This window comes from Colobus angolensis, unplaced genomic scaffold (genome assembly GCF_000951035.1).
Source record: "Colobus angolensis palliatus isolate OR3802 unplaced genomic scaffold, Cang.pa_1.0 Scaffold39, whole genome shotgun sequence".
Taxonomy (NCBI): domain Eukaryota; kingdom Metazoa; phylum Chordata; class Mammalia; order Primates; family Cercopithecidae; genus Colobus; species Colobus angolensis.
Genome location: NW_012117265.1, coordinates 2,387,911 through 2,404,503, shown reverse-complemented (window position 1 = coordinate 2,404,503; position 16,593 = coordinate 2,387,911). Strand labels below are relative to the sequence as shown.

The window sequence follows — 16,593 nt, the reverse complement described above, 5'->3', positions numbered from 1 at the left end:
CCTTTTGTCTGGCTATCTTTCATGTACAAGGGAGAAATTCAAACCACTCAGGAGGGTGTAACATGAAAAGTGAGTCTCTGCTTCCCTCCGCACTGCCCGTGACCTTTGGTTTTTCAGGCACATACAAGTGTGCACGCATAAATCTCTCCTCGAACCTGCTGGGCTTCACGTTAGGCACGTTCACACAATGGTAGAGGAGGGTGCGGGTTAAAAAGTATGACTTGCTTCCCAGAGGCAGCAATGAAGTCACTTTATTGTGTTTCCAGACAAGCCCCATGAATGCAGAGTGCACAGCCGCTCCTCCCTCTCTTCCTTCCCCGCCCATCTGTACACCTGTGGTGCATAGGTTTTATACCACTCTGTCTGTCCCTTACCTTGTGGCTTGGTCATTTAACATGTCAGTGTGTACAGATGGAAATCGATTTCTTTTAATTTCCCACATCTTCATTTATTCATTCTTTCATTAATCCATGGATATTTCGGTTTTCTGCTTTGGGCGCCTTCAGATCTAGGTATATCTCTGCAAGTAGAGCTTGTAGCATACATAAGGCCCTGCAAAGGGATTTCTGGGCCGAAAGTTTTTGATCAGTTGCTCAGACATAGCTCTGATGTGCTGGGGGCAGTGCCCGTTCAGAGCCATGGCTGTAGGGCTCCTGAACACCCAGCTCCAGTGCTGGAGCAGGGTTGGGATTCGCCCAGAGGCCAGGGTTGGGCCAGAGGAGCCCAGGGTGACCTGATGGTCCTCAGATACCCGGGGCTGGGCAGCACCGTGGAGCAACTGCTCCAGAGCTTCTCCAAGGACGACATCGGAGGATCCGACTCAGGTTACGGCAGGAGAGGGAGGCCAGGCCGGGTTAGGGTTCTGGGGTTTGGGATTCCGGATGACATTGGAGGATCCGACTCAGGTTACCACAGGAGAGGGAGGCCAGGCCGGGTTAGGGTTCTGGGGTTTGGGATTCTCTTCCGAGGCTGGCATTGATCTGTTCTGATGATGGTAACAGCAGCTGCTCTTGTTTACGAAGTACTTAACACCTACCGCTCCCTCCATTACCTGGGAATCCTCACTGCAGGGAGGGGTTTTCGTTCCTATTTTGTGCCTATTTTATTTTATTTTTTGAGGCAGAGTTTTGCTTTTGTTGCACAGGCTGGAGTGCTATGGCACAATCTGTGCTCACTGCAACCTCTGCCTTCTGGGTTCAAGCGATTCTCCTGCCTCAGCCTCCTGAGTAGCTGGGATTACAGGCGTATACCACCATGCCTGGCTAATTTTTTTTTTTTTTTTTTTTGAGACCGAGTCTCACTGTATCACTGAGGCTGGAGTGCAGTGGTGCGATCTCGTCTCACTGCAACCTCTGCCTCCTGGATTCAAGTGATTCTCCTGCCTCAGCCTCCTGAGTAGCTGGGACTATAGGCACCCGCCACCAAGCCCGGCTAATTTTTTTGTATTTTTAGTAGAGATGGGGTTTCACCGTGTTAGCCAGGGTGGTCTTGATCTCCTGACGTTGTGAGCTGCCTGACTTGGCCTCCCAAAGGGCTGGGATTACAGGCGTGAGCCACCACGCCCGGCCATTGTGTCCATTTTATAGATGGGGCTCCTGAGGCCAGGGGTGAAGGCAGCTGCTAGTTCAGGGGTCCAAGCCCTGCGGGGCTCTGCTGCACATGAAGTTCCAGGATGGTGCCCTGGGGCCGGGCTGCCAGGCCCTCCACATGGGTTATGTCACCTCACCCTTTTGGGATGTGTCAGGGTGGCCGTTGGATAGATGAGGAAGCCAAGGTCAGGGCCGGAGAACAGAGGGTTCGGCCCTGAACCCAGCCCCTCCCTGATAAACCCAAGTCCTCCTTGATGCCAAATCCCATCCTTTATCCTTTCAGTCCCTCCCTGCTGGGTCATCTCTGCTGCCTCTTGGGCACATGGGCGCCAGGCCACACAGGAACGGGGAGAAGCTTCTGGTGCCCACAGTGTGGAAACAAGGTCACCGCCGCCAGGGCAGTGGGGCCTGGCTCAGGTGTCGCCTCCTCCCCAGTCTGCCTGGAATCTGAATTGGGCCCGGTCCGCGTGCGTCAGCTCCCGTGCTTTCCCTCCTTTCAGCACTTACTGCCAGTTTCTGTTGTCCGTCTCCTCACTGCCCTGCTGGGTGCTGTCTGCCTCCCACTGTGGACTCCCATCATGGGAGGGCCGGGGGTGGCTCTCTGGTTCACCGCCAGGTCCTCTGTGCCTGCGTGTGGTCCGGGCACAGCAGGCTGAGCGAAGAGATGCCAGCCGAGTGGGCTTCAGAAAGCATGTTTTTTTCTGTACCTGTGGGATGGGAGTTGGCCGCGGGGGAGCGGGGGGTCTCCCTCTTTTTACCTAACTCTCTTCCTTTGATCGGGAATATTTTCCTCTGGAAGGTGAAGAGCCCATGTCGTCTTTAGCAGCAGGAGGCGATTTAATAAAAGATGTACCATTTGGACGACGGCTTCTACAGCCACCAGCTACTCCCCCGCCCAGGTCTGCTCAGATAAATAGCTTTAATTATGCCTCCATTTGGTGGCTACAGTTGTGTTCCCCCTGGAGATGCAAGAGCTTGAAATGTGGCCTTTCTCCCCCCAGCTGGTGCTGCTGCTTTTCTTCTTGCCCTCCACCTCCTTGTGTTTTCTCTCTCTCTCTCTTTTTTTTTTTCTTTCTTGAAATGGGGTCTCACTCTGTCGCCCAGGCTGGAGTACAGTGATACAATCTCGGCTCACTGCAGCCTTGACCTCCCAGGCTCAAGGGATTTTCCTGCCGCAGCTTCTCACATGGTTGGGACTACAGGTGCACACCACCATGCTCTGCTTATTTTTTTATTATTATTTGTAGAAGATGGGGTCTCACTATGTTGCCCAGGCTGATCTCAAACTCCTGGGCTCAAGTGATCCTCCCGACTCGGCTTTCCAAAGTGTTAGTATTACAGGCATGAACCACTGTTCCTAGCCAGCCTCCTTGTTCTCTGTCTGCCAAAGAATGTGGCCCTGATGTCACGATGGCATGGGAGGTTCTCTTTATTTTCCTTTTTGAGAGAGAGTCTTGCTCTGTCACCCAGGCTGGAGTACAGTGGCATGATTTCTGCTCACTGCAACCTCCGCCTCCCAGGTTCAGATTATTCTCCTGCCTCAGCCTCCCAAGTAGCTGGGATTACAGGCGCCCACCACCACTCCTGGCTGATTTTTGTATTTTTGGTACAGATGAGGTTTCACCATGTTGGCCGGACTAGTCTCAAACTCCTAGCCTCAAGCGATCCACGTGGCTTGGCCTCCCAAAGTGCTGGTATTACAGGTGCAAACCACTGTGCCCAGCCTAGGGATGGGAAGTTCTGAGGGACTCCAGGTGCCCCTGACCCAGGTCTAACGAGCCTCAGGGGCCCAAGGATCCCCTGCTTGTTCCATTGCTTTCTGGAAGCAAGGGGGAGGGGCAGGAGGTGAATAGATAGTGCTGCTGTGTGGCCACCTGATGCTAAACATCTCTGCATAGTGAAGCCACTTCCCCAGTCAAGGCCGTGCTCACGGTGAGGGCAGGCTAGCATTCTGACCTGGACACCTGGACCCCTGCACCCACTGCCCCCTGTGCTTCGGGAAGAGGCTGGGCCTCCCCTACCCCTATCCTGGGGAGGGCATTCTGGTTGGTACCCATGAGTGCCCCTTGTGTGCTAGGTACTGTGTGGGTCATGCCCAGAGCCCTGGATCTGCGTTTTGTGGGGCTGTCAGGTAGGCATTAAATAAGGAGCTGCCAGGCAATGAGGGCTTGTCTGGGAAATGCCGGAGGACCTCTAGGAGGTGGTGACAGGGAAGCAGGGGAAGGCGGGAGGGTGATCTCTAAGGATCATCAGAGGCCAGAGAGAACCTCTGCCCATGATCTTGACTGGGAAGGAGTGTTGAAGGCCAGCAAGGTTTGGCTGGAGTGACCCAGGGGGCAGCAATGAGACTGCGGACACTGGCAGAGGGCTGCTTCCAGAAGGTGCTGGGGAACCATGGGGCGGTGTGAGACAAGAGCACAGCAGGCGGGTTGTGTTAGACACTGTGTGGCTTGAAGGGTGGCCTGGGAGATGACTGAGGCATGGTACGTCCCCTGGGACCATCTGCTCAGTGAGACCCTTGAGAGACGTCTCCCTGTTCTTCCAAGACCCTCCTGCATGCTGGCTGGGACCCAGGGCTGCCATGGAGCTGCTGCTGCCCCGCCCACCATTCTCTAGTGCATTTTTTTCAAGTCTGGGGCTAGGGAGTCCTTGTACCTTAGAGTCCCCCAGATTCTGCTGCCCTGGGAGGCCAATAAGGAGGGGATGTGCAGGGTGCTGACTCTAAGGCAGGTGGGGAACAGCAGCTGGTCCCCCAAGAGCTGCCCTCTTCCTCACCCCCATTGCCTCCTGCCTGGCCAGCCATAGCCCTTGGCTCTTGCCTCAGCCTGTGTGGCGGCGGGTTTCTCCCCACCCTGCGCAAGGTCCCTCCCAGTGCTGCCCAGAGCCGAGCCACCAATCCGCTGGGGCCTCTTGCAGTCCCCCCACAGTGCCCCTACCCACATCAACCCACCTTGCACGGGGGTCTGTCCCAGCAGCCTCCCAGGGCTCACTGCACACTGTCTTTGCCACCCCTGTTTCCCTATCTTCCCTGTGCTCTTCCCCTCACTGGCAGATCTGTCCCTAGTCTCCTTCCCAGGCTGGGTCAGGTGCCACCTACAGAGTCCACCACCTGGGGATCCCTGTCAGTCTGCCACTCGGCTGTCCTCACCGCCCCTAGGATGGGGAGCGTGTCTCCATTGCCCAGTGCCTGGTGAGCAAATAAGGAAGTGGGTGGCGAGGACGCTGAGGGTCCAGCCTCTGCGCTGCACTTGTAATCCTGCTGGGTTTTGCAAATAAAGCTTTATGGGCACACAGCCATGCTCACTTGTTTACATATTGTCTGCTGCAAGGCAGAATAGAATCATTGTAGCAGAGATCAGATTCCCCAGGAAGCACACAATATTTACTGTCTGGTCCTTTACACAGAAAGTCAGCCAAACCCTGCTCTAGGAAGCACAGAGACGTCGGCTGCTGCATTGGTGAGGAATGGGGATGCCAGTGCCAGTCACCTCGGCCACTCTTGCTGTGTGACCTTGAGCAAGATGCTTAACCTCTCTGAGCAAATAAGGGCATAGTGAGAGTAGATACTCCCAGGGGTGATGAGAAGAGGAAACGGGTTAGACATAGGCACTGGAACAGAGCCTGGCCCTTAGAGTGTTGTCACTCTTACATCATGTGACATCCCAGCCTCCACAGGGTGTGGGCAGGCCTGGCTCATGGCAACTGGGGGTTTGTGACCTGGATTCACATGGTGGGGGGCTGCTTCCTGGGGAGCAAGAAAGGCTGCCTCAAAGATGGGGCAGTTTTTCCTACCCCCCTCCCTGCAATTCCAGCCCCTCCTCCCTTGGCCCCACAGCTTCATCAGGGCGGAGTAAGCAGGCAGGCCAGCGAGTAGCCGCAGGGTGGGTCCAGGGGTGGCCGAAGCGTAACACTCAGTCCAGGTTCGTGTTCTTCACGTTCCCCATTGGAGACTCCACCAGGAGATCCCAGTCCTGTTCCTGTTACTGCAGGGTAAAAAAATCCTAGCTCTGTGCCAGGCACGGTGGCTCACACCTGTGATCTCGGCACTTTGGGAGGACGAGGTGGGCGAATCACCTGAGATCAGGAGTTTGAGATCAGCCTGGTCAACATGGTGAAACCCTGTCTCTATTAAAAATACAAAAATTAGCCGGGTGTGATGGTGCACGCCTGTAATCCCAGCTACTCGGGAGGCTGAGGCAGGAGAATCACCGGAACCTGGGAGATGGAGCTTGCAGTGAGCTGAGATTGTGCCACTGCACTCCAGCCTGGGCGACAGAGTGAGACGTCTTCTCAAAAAAAAAAAAAAAAAAATACCCCAGCTCTGGCTTAGCCTTAATTGGCCTGAAGTCACCACAGCCTCCTGGCTCCAGAGTCTGCTTTTTGGTCACCCTTGCCTGCTAGCCCTGCAGCCTGTCCCCTATCTCTCCTGGCCATGTGCACACAGTCCCCAACCTGCGCCGGCTGATGCGGCGACAGTGGTGCTTTTTGGATTGGTCTCCAGAGGCCAACACAGAGGGCCTTTCTGAATCCTGGGGTCCTGCCCCTTCCCCAGTTCCCATACTGCTCCTCCCCAGCAGAATGGCTGCTTTGGGAGGTGGTGACTGGCCATGAGAGGATGCCATAGTGAGTTTCCCACGGACAGGGCTGCATCTGTGGTGAGCACTGAATCGCCACTGCTGGATCCAGACTCCTGTGCGTCCCCGGCCCCAAGGTTCCCTCCTGCCTTCCTCCTGGGGTGCTGTTCGCGAGCCAGGAGACAGGCTGTGCATTCTCTGCCTGCTCACAGGTGACCCTGGGCCGGGTGTGCGATGGCCCACTGGGCCCATAGTAGCAGAGGGAGGGGAGAGAAAGGGAGAAAGTGGGAACGGCATGTGCAGAGGCCTGGGGCCTGGCCCGCGTAGGGACTAGAGGGCTGAGTATGTCTGTGGGGAGGGGCCCAGGCGGGGACAGCCATGAGGAATGATGGGCACGGAGCTCAGAGGCTCGGGTGTCTCCCCAACAAAGGGAGGAACATGGTCTAGCTTGTTGTTTTTCTTTTTTCTTTTTTCTTTTTTTTTTGGTTTGTCAGTATTTCCCAGGTGTCTTCTGTGTGCCAGGGACTAACCTGGGGATAGAGCTGTGACTTTGAGAAGCTGCTGGCTCCGCGGGCTTCAGCAGCTGCTGCTGTGATGAAGCGATTCACTTGCCCTCAGCCCCGGCGTCTTTGGCCCAAGCCCAGCCCCAGCCCTGGCTGGGCACAGCCAGGCTCCACTTGGCCACAGGTCTTGTAGTTGCCTGCCTGGCACCAGGTCAGAGAGGGGCGCCTCAGGCAACTGGTTGGGTTGCCAGGCTGCTTGGTAAACAGGCCTCCCTGTGCCCACTTGCTGTCGCCCAGGCATGGCCAACAGATTGACAGTATCTCCTGCCCCAGGACGGGTATGAGCGTGGGCGCCTTGCCAAGGTTGCATGTGCCTCCCTGGGACCCACTTACAGCTGGGAGCACCTTCTCTTGGGGCCCCTGTGGGTGTGGTGAGGCTGTTAGTCTGGGGCAGTGGCCTGCTGACACCCTCCTCCTGGCAGGGGCTCAGGAGGTTCCTCCATGCCCTGCCCTCTCAGGAGGGCGGCACCTGGCGAGAGAGTCTGGCAGGGCTGGGTGTGACCAGGGAGCTGCCCTGCAGGTCTCATATCTGCAGGCCCTCATACCTGGACTTGTCAGTTAGGAAGTTTTCTTTTTCTTTTTGAGATGGAGTCTCGTTCTGTCGCCCAAAGCTGGAGTGAAGTGGTGCCATCTTGGCTCACTGCAACCTCCGCCTCCCAGGGCAATTCTTCTGCCTCAGCCTCCTAAGTAGCTGGGATTATAGGCACCCACCACCATGCCTTGTAATTTTTGTATTTTTAGTGGAGACGGGGTTTTGCCATGTTGGACAGGCGTGTCTCAAACTCCTGGGTTCAAGTGATCTGCCCACCTCCCAAAGTGCTGGAATTACAGGCATGAGCTACCACACTGGCCCATTTTTCTTTTTCTATTGAAGCAAAATCACACCTGTAATCCCAACACTTTGGAGGCCAAGGTGGGAGGATCACATGAATCCCAGGAGTTTCAGACCAGCCTGGGCAACAGAGTAAGAACTTCATCTCTACCAAAAAATAAACAAAATTAGTCAGGGGTGGTGACATGCGCGTGAGGTTCCAGCTACCCGGGAGGCTGAGGTGGGAGGATGGCTTGAGCCTGGGAGGTCAAGAGCTGTTATTTTATAACATGAAATCAACCCTTTTACATGTTGCATAACAATTGCCTCTGTCTACTCCCAAAATATTGTCATCACCCCAAAAGGAGACCCCACATCCGTTAAGCAGTTGCTCCCCATTCCTGCCTTCTCCTAGCTCTCAGCCACCAGCACCGTGCCTTCTGTGAATATTTCATACAAATAGAATCATTTGTGTCTGGCTTCTTTCGGTGTGATGTTTCTGATAATTCATGTTGTAGCATGGCTCAGTGCTTCCTTTATTTTTATGGCTGAATAATGTTTCATTTTATAATAAACTGTGTTTATCTGTTTGTCAGTTTATGGACATTTGGGTTGTATTTCTGTCTTTTGTCTGTCGTGAATAGGTACTGCTATGAATGCTTGCATACGAGTATCTGTTGGTTTTGTTTTGTTTTTGTTTTGAGACGGAGTCTCACTCTCTCGCCCAGGCTGGAGTGCAGTGGCCGGATCTCGGCTCACTACAAGCTCCGCCTCCCGGGTTCACGCCATTCTCCTGCCTCAGCCTTCCGAGTAGCTGGGACTAGAGGTGCCCGCCACCACGCCTGGCTAATTTTTTGTATTTTTAATAGAGACGGGGTTTTACCGTGTTAGCCAGGATTGTCTTGATCTCCTGACCTCGTGATCCGCCCACCTCGGCCTCCCAAAGTGCTGGGATTACAGGCATGAGCCACCGTGCCTGGCCTTTTTTTTTTTTTTGAAACGGAGTCTTTGCTCTGTTGCCCAAGCTAAAGTGCAGTGGTCCTATCTCAGCTCACTGCAACCTCTGCCTCCCTGATTCGAGCAATTCTGCCTGCCTCAGCCTCCTGAGTAGCTGGGACTACAGGCACGCACCATCACACCTGGCTAATTTTTGTGTTTTCAGTAGAGATGGCGTTTCGTCATGTTGGCCATGCTGGTCTTGAGCTCCTGACCTCAGGTAATCTGCCTGCCTCTGCCTTCCAAAGTGCTGGGATTACAAGCATGAGCCACTGCGCTTGGCCAGCTGTTTGTTTGTTTGTTTGTTTTGAGACGGAATCTTGCTCTGTCACCCAAGCTGGAGTGCAGTGGTGTGATCTCGGCTCACTGCCGGCTCCGCCTCCTGGGTTCACACCATTCTCCTGCCTCAGTCTCCCCAGCAGCTGGGACTACAGGCGCACGCCTCCAGGTCCGGCTAATTTTTTTGTATTTTTAGTAGAGATGGGGTTTCACCGTGTTAGCCAGGATGGTCTTGATCTCCTGACCTCATAAACTGCCTGCCTAGGCTTCCCAAAGTGCTGGGATTACAGGCGTAAGCCACCGCACCTCGCATTTGTTTTTGCTTTTTTAAAGAGATGGAGTCTTGCTATGTCGCCCAGGCTGGAGTGCAGTGGCTGTTCACAGGCAGAGTCATAGCTCAGTGCAGCCTTGAGCTCCCAGGCTCAAGCAATCCTTCCATCTCAGCCTCCTGTGTAGCTGGGATCTCAGGAATGTACCACCATGCTCAGCTAATTTTATTTTTTTTGTAGATAGGGGATCTTGCTATGTTGCCCAGGCTGACGCTGAACTCCTGGCCTCAAGTTATCCTCCCATCTTGGCCTCCCAAAGTGCTGGGATTACAGGCATGAGCCTGTGCCCAGCCCTGGCTATCTCTTTGTTGTTGAGTTAAAAAAAGTTCTTGGCCCAGCCCAGTGGCTCATGCCTGTAAGTCCAGCAGTTTGAGATGCCGAGGCGGACAGATCACATGAGGCTAGGATTTCAAGACCAGCCTGGCCAACACGACAAAACTGCATCTCTACCAAAAATACAAAAATTACTAGGTGTAATGATGCATGTCTATAATCCCAGCTACTCAGGAGGCTGAGGCACAAGAATCACTTGAACCCAGCTACTCAGGAGGCAGAGGTTGCAGTGAGCCAAGATGGCACCGCTGCACTCCAGCCTGGGCAACAGATCAAGAATCTGTCTCAAAAAAATATTTAGGCCAGGCACAGTAGCTCACCTCTGTAATCCCAGCACCTTGGGACGCTGAGGCAGACAGATCACTTGAACTTAGGAGCTTGAGACCAGCCTGACCAACATGGTGAAACCCCGTCTCTACTAAAAGTACCAAAATAAGCTGGATGTGGTGGCGCACACCTGTAGTTCCCCCGCTACTCGGGAGGCTGAAGCAGGAGAATCCCTAGAATCCGGGAGACAGAGGTCACAGCAAGCCAAGATTGTGCCACTGAACTCCAGGCTGGGCAATGGAGTAAGACTCCATCTCAAAAAAAAAAAATAAATAAAATGAGATAAAAAGTAATTGTTTATTTTTATTTTTATTTTTTTGAGATGGAGTCTTGCTCTGTTGCCCAGGCTGCAGTGCAGTGGCGTGATCTTCGCTCACTGCAAGCTCCACCTCTTGGGTTCACGCCATTCTCCTGCCTCAGCCTTCTGAGTAGCTGGGACTACAGGCGCCTGCCACCATGCCTGGCTAATTTTTTGTTTGTTTTTGCTTTTTTGTTTGTTTGTTTTGAGACAGAGTCTCACTGTGTCACCCAGACTGGAGTGCAGTGGCGTGCTCTCGGCTCACTGCAAGCTCCACCTCCCAGGTTCAAGTGATTCTCCTGCCTCAGCCTCCTGAGTAGCTGGGACTACAGGCGCCCACCACCACACCCAGCTAATTTTTGTATTTTTAGTAGAGACAGGGTTTCACCGTGTTAGCCAGGATGGTCTCGATCTCGTGATCCGCCCGCCTTGGCCTCCCAAAGTGCTGGGATTGCAGGCATGAGCCACCATGCCGGGCCAATTTTATTTTATTTTATTATTATTTTTTTGTTGTTGTATTTTTAGTAGAGACAGGGTTTCACCGTGTTAGCCAGGATGGTCTCGATCTCGTGATCCGCCCGCCTTGGCCTCCCAAAGTGCTGGGATTGCAGGCATGAGCCACCATGCCCAGCCAATTTTATTTTATTTTATTATTTTTTTGTTGTTGTTGTATTTTTAGTAGAGACAGGATTTCACCGTGTTAGCCAGGATGGTCTCAATCTCCTGACCTCGTGATCCACCCACCTTGGCCTCCCAAAGTGCTGGGATTACAGGTGTGAGCCACCGTGCCCAACCTTTTATTTTTCTTTTTTTTGAGATAGGGTCTTATTCTTGTCACCCAGTCTAGAGTGCAGTGTTGCCATCTCTGCTTGCTGCAGTGTCAACTTCCTGGGCTCAGGTGATTCTCCCACCTCAGCCTCCCAAGTAGTTGGGACTACAGGCACATGCCACTACACCTGACTAATATTTATATATTTTTAGTAGAGACGGGATTTCACCGTGTTGCCCAGGCTGGTCTTAAACTCCTGGGTTCTAGTGATCTGCCCGCCTCCCACAATACTGGGATTACAGGTGTTAGCCACCAGGCCTGACCCTAAAAGAGTTTTTTTTATATATTCTGGACACTAAATACTTAGCAATAGATGATTTGCAAATAGTTCTCCTAAGAGTTTTTTAGTTTTAGCTCTTATGTTTAGGTCATTGCTCCATTTGAGGTCTGTTTTATTTGTATATGGTGTGAGGTAGGAGTTTAACTTCATTCTTTTCTCTGTGGTTATCCAGTTTTCTTAGCAGTATTTGTTGAAGGCGCTATTCTTTCCCCATTGAATGTTCTTGGAATCTTTGTCAAAAATCAATTGAGGATAAGTGTAAGGGTTTATTTCTGGACTCTGATTCTGTTCCATTGATCTGTGTCTCCATTCTTTTGCCAGTACCACTACACTGTTTACATTACTGTACCTTCATAGTAAAATTTGAAATTGCGACATGGGAATCCTCCAGGTTCATTCTTTTTCAAGATTGTTTTGGCTATTCAGGGTGATTGGGAACACTTTTGCCATATTTGCACTTACGTTGTTGTTGTGATGGGCTATTGAAAAGCAAGCTACTGATGTCATAGGAATTTGCCATAAATACTTCCACATATGTTTTCTAAGAACAAAGGCATTTCTTTACAAAACCACAATGCCATTGTCACATCCAAATAACTTAAAATTATGGCATATGTATTCCACACTCACATTTTCCTAGTTGTCTTTTTTTTTTTTTTTTTTTTTTTTTAAGTAGGATCTCACTTCTGTTGCCTAGACTAGAGTGCAGTGGCACCATCATAGCTCATTGCAACCTCAACCTCCTGGGACCATAGGTGGGAGCTACTCTGTCCAGCTCCCCAGTTGTCCTTTATTTTTTGAGACAGGGTCTTGCTCTGTCACCCAGGCTGGAATGCAGTGGCACAGTCGGCTCAACTGATCCTTACACTTCAGCCTCGTGAGTCCCTAAGACAACAGGCACTCGCCACCACGCCTGCCTAATTTTTAAATTTTTTTGTAGAGACAGGGTCTTGCTATGCTGCCCAGTCTGATCTCCAACTCCTGGGTTCAAGTGATCCTCCCACTTTGGCCTCCCAAAGTGCTGGGATTGGAGGTGTGGGTCCAGTCTCCCCAGTTGTCCTTTATAACTTTTTAAAACATTTTTCATGCGGCTCCAGCCCAGGGTCCCAGTTTGCATCGCATTGGGCACTCCCCCTTTTCTTGTCTCCTGCACTCTGGAATAGCTCCCACCGTTTTGGTCTTTCCTGACATTGGCCTGTTCGAGGAGACCAGCCTGGTTGTCCTGTAGCCTGCCCAACAACCTGTCGTTTTCTGTTGTCCCTTGAAGATGGGACTAGGTCAAACATTTTTGCCAAGAATACTACAGATGATGCACCTGTCCCACTGTAGTATGGCAGGCAGGGGCACAGTGCCTGATTGGGCCGGCCCGTTCCTGGCATCGCTAAGTTTCACCATTTGGCTGGAGTGGAGTGGCTACAGGTTTGTGGAATGAATAACTAGTAACAGCTATCATGATGGGTAGAGGGAGACAGTGTCGTAATTCACTAGACAACTGCCCCGCCATTAGCCCCATCTGACGGTGAGAACCCAAGTTCCAGAGAGGCTGAGGGACCTGCCTGTGTCACAGTGAACAAATGGCATGGGTGGGGTGTGAACCCGGCGGTCTGGCTACACTGGCCCCATGCAGTCACTGCACTGCACCCATCCAAGAACAGAAGGGCTCAGCCGAGTGGAGGAGAGGCAGCTCCAGCTCTGAGGCCCTGTGGGTTGGCACCGTACCTGGTGGCCCTGTCTGCCCATCTCAGCCTTCACCGTCCCCCTGTCTCAGCCCTGGTCATCCTGAGGACACAGACTGTATCCCTGCTGTCTGATCAGCCGCTCCCTTGTCCTCAATGTGGGCTGGGCAGGCAGCGCACCCGGCAACGCTGCCAGGGTGGTTTAGTGACACTCCGGAAGAATCTGGGGGCACCAACGGGAGGCAGCAGGAGGGCGTCAGGGACCCGGGCTCAAAAGAAGGCAGCCGACAGGGCTGTACTGCTCACGCCAGCCTATCTTCTCTCATAGATGAAGATGTGTGTGTCTTTAAGTGCTCGGTGTCCCGAGAGACAGAGTGTAGCCGCGTGGGCAAGCAGTCCTTCATCATCACCCTGGGCTGCAACAGCGTCCTCATCCAGTTCGCCACACCCAACGGTACGTGGCCCTGCTTCCGTTCCGGTGACACCAGCCCAGAGCGCCCAGAGCCCTGGTGGGCAGGGGCATGGAGCCTGGCGAAGGAGTGGCCCATGCATCCTTGAGAATGCTCTGCTGCCCTCCAAACTGCATTCCCACATGCAGATATGTCCAGAGGACACTCTACTGCCTGGGTAGACGCTGGATCCCAGACCCTCCCTCACTAGCTCCTTCGCGTCTTTTGGGGCTTGGCTTTTATGTCCCCACCTCCAAGAGGCCCATCCTGACCACCTGGGCCCAGTCTTTCTGGCAGTGGCCAGCCCTGGGCCAGCTGTGACTGGAGTTTAGGAGATGGAGTGAGACGAGGTCGTAGGGGCAGGAACAGTTTGCTCAGGGCACAGAGAAGCCACCAGAGGGGCCTAACCGGACCCACCTTAGGGGCACAGGGAGACACAAGATTCCTGACTAGGGGTGGGAGAACCCCAGGTGGATGCAGCCGGAGTAGCAGTGGAGGTGTCGAGGGATGCCCAGGGCTGGAGACGGTCTGACGGTCCCGCCTCAGGCTTGGTTTACCAGAGAGGTGAAGTGAGCCCAGTGATTGACACGGGCTGGTGCAGGGACAGCTGGAGGTGGGGAGGCTGCCTGCCCATAGCCACTGCCGGCCTCCCCCTTGTCTCAAGAAGGCTGTGCAATGACCCAGATATACCTCGGGCAGTCTGAGCCCTTAGGGCCACCTGTGTGAACCTGCCACGCCTGGCTAATTTTTTGTAGAGATGGGTTTTCACTGTGGTCTCGAACTCCTGGCTTCAAGTGAGCCACCGCCTCAGCCTCCCAAAGTGCTGGGATTACAAATGTGAGCCACCGTGCCCGGCCTTTTTTTTTTTTTTTTTTTTGGAGACGGAGTCTAGCTCTGTCGCCCAGGCTGGAGTGCAGTGGCTCAATCTCGGCTCACTGCAAGCTCTGCCTCCCAGGTTTACGCCATTCTCCTGCCTCAGCCTCCTGAGTAGCTGGGACTACAGGCGCCCGCCACCACGCCCGGCTAGTTTTTGTATTTTTAGTAGAGACGGGGTTTCACCGTGTTAGCCAGGATGGTCTCGATCTCCTGACCTCATGATCCGCCCGTCTCGGCCTCCCAAAGTGCTGGGATTACAGGCTTTAGCCACTGCACCCGGCCGATAGAGCCTGTTTTAAAGGGCCACATACCGTTGCATCTTGGGGAAGGGTAGTGATTGGTGATTCTCTGCCTTGCTTTTCTTTTCTATTTCTTGTTTTTGTTCTTGTTTTTTAACGTGGCAGGGTCTTGTTATGTTGCCCAGGCTGGTCTCAAAACCCTGACAACTGATCTGCCTACCTCAGCCTCCCAAAGTGCTGGGATTACAGGCGTGAGGCACCTGGCCTCTGCTGTGCTTTTCTGTGCCCCTGGGGTTTGTCTAGTCCCCTTTTACTGGACATCGCAGTGTCTGCTGCCCCCACACAGATGCTGCCCTGAGCTTCTGGGTGGACTTGGGCTTACTTGCCAGAGCTTCGACTCCCAGGCCAGTGGGTGTGTGCTTGAGAGAGCTTCACCAAGCTGCCCTTTGGTGAGGAATCCCCAGGCCCACTCCCACCAGACACCAGCCCCACATGCAGGATACCTGTCCTCTTCTCATGTCAGTCCCCAGGGTGCAGGCATGGCTGCCCTTCATCTTTTCTTTAAACTTGGAAAATTGTTTTTTGGGGAAGAGAAATCACCAGCCCCATATGTTCAAGGGAGAAACGTCAGGACACACGGCCATCCAGAACCTTCCCTCCCAGATGGCCATATGCCAGGTTGCTGACCGCCCCCCAGTGACTTGGCTTCCCTGTTCCAGATTTCTGTTCCTTCTACAACATCCTGAAAACCTGCCGGGGCCACACCCTGGAGCGGTCCGTGTTCAGCGAGCGGACGGAGGAGTCTTCTGCCGTGCAGTACTTCCAGGTGGGTTACACTCGCCCTCAGCCAGGCCGCCTCCCCCCGGCAACCCCCATGCCACCTGCCCGCAGGAGGCCACGCAGCACAGGGAAGGCCCACCCAAGTTCCCGTCCTGGCTCTGTCCCTTACTGGCCATGTAGCCTTGGGCAGGTTTCCTCCGCTGGCTGGGCCTCAGTTTCCTCATCTGTGAAGCGGAGATGCAGGTGCCTGCCTGAGAGGGTTGCTGGAAGGATCTGAGCACAGGTGGAGCTCAGGGCCACAGGCGTTGTGAATAACGGTAGAGCAGTTGCAATGCCCTGAGCGCTCCCTGCATGCCAGGCCCTGGTCTAAGCGCTGTCACGTGCACAGAAGCACTTGGACCCTCCCAACAACGCTAGGAGGTAAGTGCTATTATTGTCCCCATTTTACAGATGAGAAAACTGAGGCTCAGAGAGGTTAAGTGACTTGCTCCAAGTCACACAGCTATTATGCAACAGAGCCGAGATGGGAAGCCAGGTCTGCCTGATGCCAAAGCCTGTGCCCCTGCCCAGGTGCCACGCTGCCTCCCGATCGCCCGTTGTCTTACAGAGAGACACCACACCTCACCTGCCTGGCGCTCTGAGTTCTAGGGCTCTGTTCGATCCGCTTCTCTTCTCCTTTGGGGCCCTCAAGATGGGGCAGGTGTCCCCTGATGCCAGAAGCCTGCCTGTGGCAAATATTGAGTTCCCCTGGGTGGCTTCCAGGTCCAGGCAGCATCCAGCTGTTGCCGTCGGCTGCAGTGATCGTGGCGCTGTCCTCCTGGGGGCTGCCCTCTGGCTTCCTGCTCCCTCTCCTGGAGCTGCTAGTGGGGTCCAGGCAGAGGGTGCACGGCCTCCTGAGGGAGGTTTGTGCCTAAGATGGCCCCTTGCTCTATCACAGGGCTGGCCAGGGCCTTGACTGCCTCGTGCCACCATGTGCCCCGTGCCATTGGTGTGTCTCTGTTCCAGTTTTATGGCTACCTGTCCCAGCAGCAGAACATGATGCAGGACTACGTGCGGACAGGCACCTACCAGCGCGCCATCCTGCAAAACCACACTGACTTCAAGGACAAGGTGAGCGGCCTGTGCACGTGCCCACCTCTCTACTTCTGCCTTTTTTTTTTTTTTCTTTGCGCATTGATTTTATCTTCAAAAATCTCAGATTAGAAATGCATTTATCAGGCCAGGCGCAGTGGCTCAAGCCTGTAATCCCAGCACTTTGGGAGGCCAAGACGGGCGGATCGCGAGGTCAGGAGATTGAGACCATCCTGGCTAACACGGTGAAACCCCGTCTCTACTAAAAGATACAAAAAACTAGCCGGGCGAGGT

General features: G+C 53.7%; 1 protein-coding gene across 1 annotated transcript in view; it reads left to right on the top strand.

Moving 5' to 3' along the window:
* The first annotated feature begins 736 nt into the window (after positions 1 to 736).
* The window catches only part of CARM1 (coactivator-associated arginine methyltransferase 1), a 31,529-nt gene continuing 15,672 nt past the window's right edge, over positions 737 to 16,593 (top strand). The window contains exons 1-5 of the mRNA XM_011954954.1: positions 737 to 824; positions 3,667 to 3,720; positions 13,213 to 13,338; positions 15,168 to 15,274; positions 16,234 to 16,338. Coding sequence (XP_011810344.1) covers positions 737 to 824; positions 3,667 to 3,720; positions 13,213 to 13,338; positions 15,168 to 15,274; positions 16,234 to 16,338 — 480 coding nt within the window. The remainder of the gene's footprint in view (positions 825 to 3,666; positions 3,721 to 13,212; positions 13,339 to 15,167; positions 15,275 to 16,233; positions 16,339 to 16,593) is intronic.